This window comes from Amblyomma americanum, chromosome 3, assembly GCF_052857255.1.
Source record: "Amblyomma americanum isolate KBUSLIRL-KWMA chromosome 3, ASM5285725v1, whole genome shotgun sequence".
Lineage (NCBI taxonomy): Eukaryota > Metazoa > Arthropoda > Arachnida > Ixodida > Ixodidae > Amblyomma > Amblyomma americanum.
Window position 1 is genome coordinate 181825019 of NC_135499.1, and position 12026 is coordinate 181837044.

General features: G+C 46.3%; 1 protein-coding gene across 2 annotated transcripts in view; it reads left to right on the plus strand.

Moving 5' to 3' along the window:
- Positions 1-12026, plus strand: part of Fs(2)Ket (Importin subunit beta Fs(2)Ket) — a 68598-nt gene that overhangs the window by 25076 nt on the left and 31496 nt on the right. For both annotated transcript variants that reach the window (XM_077659069.1, XM_077659068.1), the window contains exons 9-10: positions 2400-2571; positions 4563-4807. In XM_077659069.1, coding sequence (XP_077515195.1) covers positions 2400-2571; positions 4563-4807 — 417 coding nt within the window. The remainder of the gene's footprint in view (positions 1-2399; positions 2572-4562; positions 4808-12026) is intronic.

Consider the following 12026-nt stretch of genomic DNA (forward strand, 5'->3'; position numbering starts at 1 on the left):
AGGTGACTGGCATGGCGCACCACATGTCGTAGCTTCAGCCACACATTTGCACACCAACTGCGAATTCGACTCTTCGTCCTGAGGAACGCATGATGGAACACGTTAAGCATAAAAGCCTTTATATTGTTTCACAGGCACCCTCAATGTCTGCAATGCTGCCGATGTCACACATCAATGGCAGTCATCCTCTGAGGGTGCACAAAAGGCTTGCCATTGCTATTCTGTTTGAAAAGGCAATCTGATTGCCTTTCTGAATATCTGGCACACTTTTTCTGCGCAGTTTTTTATTGGCTTCATGCATTGCTTAAATGCTTCCAAGAACAGTCACTGGCATTCAGGAGGCATGATGTGGTGCGCAGTTTATCGTCTGGAAGAAGTTTCGTTTTTACAACAAGCCCTGTCTTTAAAGCACCCTCAATGTCTGCAACGCTGCCGATATCACTCATCATTGGCAGTCATCCTCTGAGGGTGCACAAAAGGCTTGCCATTGCTATTCTGTTTGAAAAGGCAGTCTGATTGCCTTTCTGAATATCTGGCACACTTTTTCTGCACAGTTTTTTATTGGCTTCGTGCATTGCTTAAATACTTCCAAGAACAGTCACTGGCATTCAGAAGGCATGATATGGCACGCAGTTGAGCATCTGAAAAAAGTTTCGTTTTTACAACAAGCCCTCTGTCTTTAAAGCACACTTTCTACATTTTGACCGCACAGCAGGACTCTGTGCTTATCTTCATATCAGCCTTATCTGAGAATCTTGAGCGCAACGCTCTTGAGAAGGAAGGTATCGAAACCTTTGTTTTGTAACGTTGGTAGGCTCGAAGGCGACCAAGGCATAGCAGCGTATATCTTTGAATTACTCTTCTTTATGAATTTCTACCAAATTTTCAATACAGTTTGTTCTAGTCGTTCCTCATATTACATTTGTGTAAAATTCTTTTTTCTCTCTCTCTCTCTATCCCTGTTTCGTGCTCGCAACAGGCACCCTTCGTTACAGTTGCGGTCGCGTTACATTTTGGTAAATATGGTAAAACTGACATATTTATTTCAATGTAAGTTGACGTTTTCTTTTGAAATATTGTCCTAAATATAGAGGAATGCAAAACATGGATGAGTGCATATGTGACCCAACACGACTTAACATCTACAATCGCCTAAAGAGCCCTAATTTGCTTAACGTATATTCAGTATTCTATTAATTAATACAGCATCTAAATTTTAAGGGTTAATTAAAATTTGTACTGTACCTATATTTAAAGTATGCTAGACGAAAAAGGCAGAGGATTGGCCACGAGTTCAACCACTGCAGTCACTTTTGGCACACATACTAGGTGTCTTGACAAAACTGAATGGCTACACTTTGCATGCAACGTACAGCATATCTTACGGTACTTTAGCTGCTTGAAGGCTATAAAAGCATCCTGCACAGGGTTGCTTAGGAACAAACGGAATATGTGATTACTGTTGAAAAAATGTTATTGTGGTCCAGTATCACAATCTGGGTTTGCTCTATTAGAACTGAACTTAAAATTTTTAGTGCAGATGTGTCTAGTTCAACCAGCACACGCAACTAGTATTTGAAGTTTTGGAGCTCACCTTATTCTATCTTGCTTTGCCAGAGAGTGGATAGTGCGTCAAAGATGGAATCTTGTACTGTATTGTTTCCTGATCAGAATGGCAAGTGTGACGTAGTAAAGCAAATACAATGAATCAAGATGATACAAATCTGATGGGGTCGTGAAAAAATATTCGTATCATCAGTGTACAGAAGCACGGAAAATGCATTCTTGCAGATCTACTTAAGGTTTATGGGATTTATTTATGGCTACACAGCGTCGCACGCTGCTCTCTGTGCCTACCACACAACTTGTGGTTGCGCGTCAGCAGTGTGCAGGCAGCACTTGGTACTAGAAGGTGCGGTCAAGGCTTGCACAATCATGACATCTGCAGTGGTGCAGGCCAGTGAATTTTTACTTGCGAATTCGTACCAAGCACGATCTTATCATTGAGATTCTACTGCAGTCTTTTTTTCTTCACCTCGTTGGCGTGTGTTAGGTGAAGTAGTTCGTTGTGCAATGCAGGGCTTATGAAACTGTTGAGATGTATTTGAAGATGGTTCTGTTTGGCTGATTTGAAATGGGGGAGAGGCAAGGGGGGCATATAAGCGAGGACGAGATGTGCGACGGAAGAGACATCAAACGAGGACTTGCTTGAAGAAAAGACATAACCTACCCAGCATGATGCGCTCGGAAAGTGTAACAATGTTTGGTGTGCCTTCAGGGCTGTCGACAGGAACAGTGCCGAGCATCACTATGCTTTACGAAGTGCAACATAATATGGTCAGCTCCAGATGTAGGGTTCCAACAAGTCCGCTGCTTGGCTCTTTTTGCCCTGGTTGAAGGAGGAGCATGACGATGAGGACGACTGGAACCCATGCAAGGCGGCCGGTGTTTGCCTCATGCTGATGGCCAGCTGCTGTGAAGATGACATGATTGCTCACAGCCTGCCGTTTGTGCGGGAGAACATCAAACATCCCGACTGGAGGTACAGAGATGCTGCAGTCATGACATTTGGTGAGTGTTGGGCATGCTTAAGCCTAAAATTCGCGAAAAAAAATGGGTTTTTCAATTTTATCATATTTGGATTCACGAGGTCATTTTGCACCTGACGTCGAATTTTTAGAAAGAAATGGCCAGTATTTGCTTAGTAATAGCCGTTTAAATTTCCGAAGGCACACGAGTTGCCTTTTAAATTTAGGTCAAATCATGCCTCGCCATCACTCATGCCTCCAGCTTTTTTTAAAATCGGTAAGCAACGCTGGGATTCTTCCATTCGCGGACAAAACGACCGCAAAGAAAACGTGCACGCCGTGTTGTCATTGGTTAGAAAAGCCATGTGATCACAATGGTGCCCTGTGATTGGGTAGGCCTCGGGTTAGGCTTGTCTGCTCCAGAAGCACGGCGCCATTTTGAAAGAGTCTGTTCGGGGCTAGGAAACATAGAAAACGCAAAAGGCACAAGGAACCTGGACTATCGCAGCCTCCACGGAGCGAAGGTCAAAGTACGGATGGCACGCTACCAACCGCACCGTGAACGACCGTGAAGCGCGTAGCAGACCCAAGCTCTCAACGACGCATCACCAGTGCCGTCGCTGGCTCCGCTCTTAAGCAAAAACACCGCGTCGGGAACGATTGCGAAATGTGTTGCAGACCCGTGTTGTGGAGGACGGCGCACCTCCAGTGCCGTTGCGGGCTCTGTTCCCGGGCAAAAACGATGTGCAGTTCGAGTCTACGCCAGCCGCTTATGCATCAATGCTGAAATTATGACCGATAGCGATGTGATCGAAACTAGTGCCCGTGGATGAGTGATACTTCGTTTTAAATTGAGGCTAGCAACAACGTGAAAGACTAAGCCTTTCGTCGTGTTTGTTTCTGATGGTCCACCAAGAAGCGAATGTTATCTGTGGGCATCATTAAGATGGCAAAAAGGCGGCAGAGAGATGCCGCACCCTGATTATGCCCCTGATGTATTCCTATGAGTTCGAAGTTGTTCCTGTGGCATAAAGATGGTTGGAAACATTTTTTTTCGTTTTCTCAAAACACCAATTTTGACACATTTGTAATAGTGCAGGGATGATATCTCTGGTTCTAGGTGGGCTAGCTTCATAATTCATTTTTTGTTGGAAAGATGAACTCACAGAGAGTGAAATAAGACCAGAACAAGACCAAATGCCAATTAGCACAATTTTAGAACAATACATTTCGTCTGAGCCGCCATATTGAATATATTTCCTGGTAAAGTTAAATTTCCTGTAACTTCTGTTCAAATGGGCCTAAAACAACCATTTTTGTCTTATTGCACTCCATGGACATTCTAGATCATGCCTGTATGCTGAACTTCACCATGGCATTTACCGTTACAAAATTAAGTTACCAGCATGTTACAAAGATTGCATAATATTTTGAGAACTTGTTTCGCAGAAAAATAAAAGTATATTTAAAATCAGGATATTGAAATACATAAATTGGGTAAGTTTCATCAATATCTATCAAGAAATAAGAAAAATAGTCCTAAAAGGGGTGTCCCCCCTTAATTGAAGTTAGAATTTTGGGTGCTACTTTCTGCCTGCTTTTTGTATAACACTGCTCTGTACTAACGTGACTTGTAAGCATGCACTTTTTGGAAGGCAGGCTGGGGTGGCTGGGGGTACGCGTTGACTTATATGTGAAGTCAACTTGTCACACTATTTCTTTTCTTGTCACAGATGAGCCTGCCATGCTAATTCTTCAGTGAAATTGGTCCCATTTTTGGACCTTTAATGTCTCAAATGGTATTTTAGTACATCATGGAATCTGAGTTCTTGCAAATGAGGACACAGAGAGGACACACACACAACTGCGCTGAACTGTCAACTTTATTTTGGACACGATTGATCCGCACCTTATATTTAACATACTCTGCATAAGGTATTTTAGTGCCTATCTTTTGTGCCTAAAATGCACCTCTGGTCTGTAGTTGTCACGATTGAAAATATGATGCATGGTGTATTCGTGTCCTCTTTGCAGGCTGCTTGCTGGAGGGACCTGACCCAGCCATCCTGAAGCCCCTTGTAGAGCAGGCAATGCCCACTCTCATCGAGCTCATGTGTGACCAGAGTGTGGTTGTGCGGGACACGGTGGCCTGGACGATAGGGCGTGTCTGCGAGATCATTCCCGAGGCTGTGGTTTCTGAGAACTACCTGGGGCCCTTGCTGCAGGCTCTGGTGAAGGGGCTGGGTGCCGAACCTCGGGTTGCAGCCAATGTCTGCTGGGTAGGCAAGATTACACTCATCATCAGCATACTTGTGCATGCATCTTGAGTGGCAAGCGAGGCCAGGCAACTGGTTTATACTGGCTAAACTCGAAGCCATAAACCAAATTGAATTCTTAAAGCAACAGTCAAATTCTGCCTATGGATTTCACAGCGCCTATGCTTTTCGCCCGTTTTCCTCGTGCCCTTGCTGTTGCTTTCATTGGCTTCAGTAGATTATTGTTGCTTTGTCGTGCTATTGTTAACCGCAGATCGTTTGGGGTCATTTTGAGGAGTCATCATGTGTCACTTTAGCTACAAATTGTACATCATTGCATTTTGTTTCATAAAAAGCATCTGTGACTGCTGATTCACAGTTTGTGCAGAAAAGTGCAATGTCTGCGCCTGCCCTTTGGCTTGCACTTCTTTTATTGTCATTGGACAACAGTAACAGAGCGGTGATAGCCACAACTTGTGCTGTCCTATACATTTTATGGTTGCACAGGTTCTTCATAACTCTCATGTCTTTAATTACACAGGGGTTTATTAAATCTCCCAGTTCCGTGTAACTGTGCTTGTGCTGCACGTACAGTAAGAGATGTACTACTGTGTGTGTGCGTGTGAGGGAGAGAGAAATATTTTTCCAGCTATGTTGTGGACTTCTTTTTCTTTTTTGTCTCATGGTTTGTTTTTGCAACCTTCTGCAGTTAGAACTGGATATAACGGAGTTGAAAAAACTCCAGGATTTTTCGTTACATACAGTTTTTGAAAGAAGACGCGGAAGGACGATGCAGAATGGAAACCAAAATAAGACCTTAATTTAGGTGAAATCACCTTGAAAATGTGTACAGAAAACCCCATTACTTGAAGTCATAAACACGGAGAAACTTTCTGCTGTCGCGCTGATAGTATGACTGCCGCATCAGCCGCCACCACCACCTCCGCCGCGGCTCGCACAATGCCGCTATGAGTGGGGTGGGGAGAGTGGGAGGGGCACCAGTTCAGCTAGAGGTGAGTGGGCGTGGTCACGCCGCTGCCGTAGACCAGCCGCGGAGGCACATGCTTCTTCCTGCATGTTCCCTCTCTCAGTCTGCCCTCCGCTGTTGCTCCAGGAAACGGAAACGGACATGTTGCCTTCTGTTGCTGGTGCTCTCCGCTGTCCCCGTTCCAGAGTCCCCACACAGTGAACTCACTCGCATAATGAACACGCCCCCCGCTTTTGTTGGCCCGAGTTTTTGTTGTTGTTTTCCAGCCAAGCAAGTTCCTCTGTTTACGCTGCCCTCCCCAGCACAGACCTTGGCAAGCGAGGGAGGTGGGGGGGGGGGGGGGGGGGGGGGGGGGCCTTTGGTATTTTGAGGAGAGCTCCTGCCAGAGAGGTGGGGGGGAGGGGGCAGCGCGCTCAGCGAACTTGGCAAAGTGCCAGGACATTGTGCGCTCTAAGCTAAAGCCTAAACATTCGCATTAGACACTCGTCATTGTCCTGTTTCTGCCTGGCTGGTGTTCAGCACGTTCGTGTTATCGCCGGTATTGGGCGGCGCCCCCGGCTAGAACATAATTGCCCGATCGCGTCAAAGTGAAGGATGCTAAACACTAGCGGCACAAACGCGTCTGGCCGTGTGCATTTGTTGATGAAGGAAGGACAGACGGAGATATTTGAAATCTTGACCCTTCCAAAAAAACCTGTTGGAAACTTTTTTTTTTCCACGTAATGAACCCTCCCGCCAGACTGATGTCAACTTTTCTGGAAAAAAAGTGGGTTCATTACGCGAGTAAATATGGTATCTTCGCTGTAATCACGCAACCAACGTACCGCGTGACAGCAATGGGCGCGCACTGCTCGTGCCGTTTCGTTTTTGCTATGCCCTATCATTTCTCACTGCTTTTGAGCATGAACTGTTGTGATGCCACGTGGTATGGCGTTCCAAAAGTGAAAGCAACGGAGATGCGCCTGGGGCGCTGGAGCACGACTTCTTGAGTCAACTGCGGTCGCTTGTTGCAATCATTGGCGTTCCTCTCATTTCAGTTCGTGCATCGTGGAACTTTTCCTCCAAATTTCGTAACTCTGCACTAACTAACAGATGGTTGGCTTAGCGAGTTCGTTATATCAAGGTCAATTGCCAGTGCGCGTTTGTTACATGGAGGTTCTCAAATGCACGCGCTTCAATGGTGAGTCGTTAGGAATTAAGGGGGGTGGGGGGTCTTAAAACTAACGTTTTTTATTTGTGACTGGAATCTTATGAAATTTGGCACACAGATCTCTTCTGATTCCAAAAATGTAATCATAATTGAGCTGGTGTTCTTAGATCAAAAGTTATCTTACAATGTCTAGAGCGTAATTAGTAGGAGTGTGCGAATGCTATTGAAATTTTCTAATACAAATCGAATACGAATATGAAGAAAACATAGCTTCGAATATTGAATATCTGTTCAGTACAAAAAAATTTTCAGAAAATGGTAAACAAGCAAATGTTGTTGCCCTTATATTTGTCAAAATAGTGTATGGTCTTTGCAACTTAACTAAACAAAACTAGACTGCCTCAGTACTGTATAAAAAAAAAAAAGTGATGTGCACAGAAATGTATACTACTTGATTAGACAGCATAACAGTATCCATACTGTAATGAGGTCATGCAAAACAAAATTCATGAAATGACAAGACTGGCAACAAAAAATAGCATGATGAGCAGTAAAACCTCCTTCATTCGGAGTTCAAGGGACCCTTATGAGGCAGCTCCATCGCGCTAACACCTTTAAGCCCGTGATGAGCCGCCCGTTCTGGAGAACAACTCAAATGGAAGCAAGGTGCCGGGGAGCACACACTGGCGTCGGAACAGTGAGACGGCTTCTAAAAAGGAAAATTAAATCACCTGCAAAGCACCAGTCATCGTCCAATAGCCGCTCAGAGCTGGTATTGAACTACCGGTGAATGCGTGGGCCGTCAGTTGCAGTTGCCACAGGGAAGTGGCAAAGCTCAGAGACCGAAATTAAGCGGCCAGGCTATTTTTTTTTTTAATTAGCTACAGGGGCCTTCCGATCGTTGTCACGCCTGCCGTTACGCCTACTAAAGAAGTGCCCAGGTTACAATGCACCATGCAATAGGCCGGACTTTTACAGGATTCTTGCCCTATTGTGACAACTCAACGCGCCCCTTCAGGAGGCTCCCTGCGAAATTCCTCAGAGAGTTATAAAGGCGACAGGACGCATTCTGCGAATTCGGGCATTAAATGTGCAACGTATTAGGGAAGGATTAAAAAGAACAGCAATTTCGCGTTGCCTTTGTTTGAAGCGGGCAGTTGACCATCTTGTTCGCAGCATGGGTGATATGTGGGAAAGCCCACTTGCAGAATTTCGCTGGAGGTCATGCCTAGCGGCGTCGGAATGTGATCGGACCGTGTGATAAAGGACGGAATAGGTCCTCTGTATCATTTTCCTGGAATTTTTAACTGGATCATCGCCTAACTTGCCCAGAGATTGTGGTTTTACCACAGTGGAATTTATGCAAGTCTGCGCAGTATACGATCGCTGGCTAGTATTCGGGAATTTTCGAATACAGTAAAACCTCGTTAATTCGAACTCGAGGGGGACCGGAAAATTGTTCGAATTAAGCGGAGTTTGAATTAATGAGCGGGCGCTAAAAAAAGCGGCCATCATGCCCGGCAGCACGGGCCCAAGCTAAAACAGGCATATCTGAGATCGTTATCTCTTACTACACGCTACTACACATTTGCGGCGGGCGATTGCGCGAATTAAAATCATAGAGCCCGAATGTCGAAGGAAATAAAGTTAATTTGTTTATGCGGTTGGAGCTAACATCAAAATGCATTCGCGTAAGCAGCAAGCTTAATGATTAAATATGACACTATGCTTCAAAAACATGTTTATTAACAGCAGATTGGCAAAGCATATCAAAGAGAAAAATAATCGGTGATGCGCATTTGTTTTCGTTTTCTTTGCCGTGACTCGACAAGCATCGTCTGCAACTTGCCCAACAGCTCCAACGCAGCGTCCGAATTATCATCGGCGGAGAAGTAGCGCGCAGCCAGATCAAGTGCTGACGCTGTTTCACATGCATTCGGGGGTGGCAATGGATCGTCGCCTCCGTCGGACTCGTCGTCGCTGTCAGCTGTGCGCGCCGCGCCAGAGTTGTGCGGCATCTGGTCACCGCAGGCCGCTTCAATAATCTCGGCATCGCTTAACGGCCCCGATGTCTCCACGCCGCTGTCAACGTCTACGAAGCTCTAGAAGTCAACACCCTCCGATAAAGCAGCGTAGGCAGGGTGCAGCGCGACGGAGTCATCACACTGAGCATCCAGCTCTGCCGTGCTGCAGGCTTCTGGGCCTTCAATGAAGCCGCACTTTCGATAACAGTTCACGACTGTGTCCGCCTTGACAGCATTCCACGATGTTGCCAGCATGTGGCAGGCTCCGAGGAGATTGACGTCGTACGATTTGCCGCTGTCCATACACACAAGAATCCGCTCTAGGAGGTGGCGCCTGTACAGTGTTTTGAGGTTTTTAATAACCCCAAGGTCCATAGGCTGCAGCACACCGTAGTGTTTTTCGGCAGAAATGCCAGACGGATCGCCTTCAGTCCGCTGATGTCGCAATGGGCTGAACAGTTGTCGACGAACAACAGAACATTCCTGTTCTGTGCCGCGAACTTCCTGTCGAGTGTGCGCAGCCAATCCGTGAAAATTGCTCGTGTCATCCACGACTTTCTGTTGGAAGTATAATCAACAGGGAGAGTTTTTAGCCCTTTAAAGCAGCGAGGCTTCGCTGCTTTGCCTATAACTAGCAAGCGGCACCGTTCCGTGCCAGTCACGTTTGCGCACACCATCACCGTCACTCTTTCCTTGCTTCTCTTCCCGCCTGAACACGTGTCGCCTTTGTAACTGACAGTCTTGTTCGGCAGCAACTTAAAATAAAGCGCGGTTTCATCTGCATTGAACACATCGCTGAGCGAGTAATCGGCAAGGTAGTCCTTTAGTTGACCTGCTGCAACGGCTTGCGCCGGAGCCACCGTGGCCGGAGCATAGGCGGTGCCCGCGGTAGGGTGGCTACCCGCGTGACCGCGCGTCAGCCAAAAATAGACAAGCCAATGCTTCGACGCTCCGGCAGCGAAAACCTGCTACGGCATGCACCAGAGGGTTGGTTCGGGCAGCGAAATTCACGTCTCACCTCGTGCGTGCTGACATGCGTGCTGGCTTATTTTTTTTCTCATCATTCTGCATTTTTTAAAATTTTCAGCGCATTGTATTTGCTACGAGGTGACTTCTATATGCGAGGAGCAATGCCAGCCATCGGCGCCTAGTTCGAATTAACCGACGTGGATACCGGCATATTCGAATTATCGGGAGTTTTGACCCATTGAAATACACAGGGCTTTGCCGGGACCCGGCCGTCAGTTCGAATTAACCGGAAGTTCAAATTAGGCGATTTCGAATTAACGAGGTTTTACTGTATTTGCACCCCCCTAGTAATTAGGTAATTTCTTACGCAGTTTTAATGAACTTTCTCATTGCATTTTGTTGCTTTTAATTTCATGAATTGACAGCCAGAGAGTTCTCATACCCGATGACATTCTTCATTTTCCCCACATAGCATGTCATCCTGATATGTTATGTCAAGAGTAAAAGGTCGCACTATTTGGCTCTGCAACTCGTGAAGCTAATTGCAAATTGCTATTTATGCGTGGCCTAAACAAAAAAAGGAAATGTCATCGGGTTATTTCTTTCCGAAGAAAATGGTTACCAAGGTTATTTTTGTTAGACAAAATGTAGTCATCGAAAACCTGCTTAAGGCTGAGGACATTGACCAAAAATATGAAACTGAGAAAACTGCATTTGAAGTTTGACCATATGTTGTAAAATGAACGGTCGGTAGCTTCACTGATATTTCCCACCAAAAGTGACATGTTCTTTCCATTTTCAAAACTGTCTTCGGATTCTAAATATGTCAACTATAAAAACTGAAGGTATCATAGACAACCCAAGGTCAAGATGACATATGCCATTAGGAATTCAGCAAAATATGTGAATTTGAAATCTAGCCAAGACAGTGTCAATGCACTTTTTTAATATCTTGCCAGTTATTACATGAGGGCTGCAAAAACTCAATAACTAAACAGTTCCTGTCCATGATGACAATGATTTGCATCTGTCCCGGGCTGTAGTCTGGAGTAGTTATGTTGGTGATCTACACCTGCCCAGGGCTGTAGTCTGGAGACCTGTCTCCACAGTGCCTCCTAGAGAGAGTTTTACTTTTTGTTTGCATTTTATTGCTCAAAAAGCCTGTTGTTTTCAGCCTTCTCTGGTCCTTTTCAAAGTTGTGACGGAGGAGTTGGCAGCCTGCAGTGTAGCCGAGGCTGTGTTGCCGACTTTGCATCTATGCGGCGCTTGATCATGTTTGCGTGTTCCGTACACGCGGCAATCTCCTCCGCTGTGTAAAACTCCGTATTGTGTCGACAAAACGTGCCGGGACCGGGCCTGGATCTGGAGCAAGTTGATCAGGCGTTCGGGCGGCGATGCCAGCCGAGGCTCCGAACAATCCTCATCTGGCACGGTCGATCATTGCACAGGCAACAAAGCAGGCAACGAGGCAGGCGACGCTTGTTGTATTTTTGAACAGTCCTCGTCCTGCACAGCAAGGTCGAACGTCGGGCATGCGATGAGGCAGGCGACGCTCACTGCGGCTGTGAACAATCTTCATCCGGCACGGTCCAACGTCCCAATGTCGAACCGTGCTTCACGTTGGGCGAGCAACGCATTCTCCCGTACGTACTACGCGTCTACGTCTCCCGGCATCAATTGCATTGTACTGACAAAGTATGGGGCGCAGGAAAGAAGAAACCGCAAAAAAAAAATCTCGAGAAACTTCCTAAGTGAGCGCTGCACAAAAACAGACACAGCCGAACGCGCGAAGCGAGAACCACGACAGCGCAAAAGAAAAGAAAACAAAATGGCGCGGATCGCGTAGGGCAATGGTAGGCCTTAGATGAGAGGCTCGCCTCGCGCGCGCGCATGCTCTCCAGTTAATTAGCGGCCAAGAAAAGGCCTTCGGAAAACCGGCTACTGCGACCGTTCTCATTGACAAACACCATTTTGAAATGTAGCAAAATGCGCACAAAGAAACAAGATTCAAAACGAGCCCAACATGGCGCCGATCGGCCGGATGCTTCACTTGCGGCACGCGCGGGAAGTTCGAACAAATTTCGCCTGTTTCGGGGCATTTCGTGCCTGCCG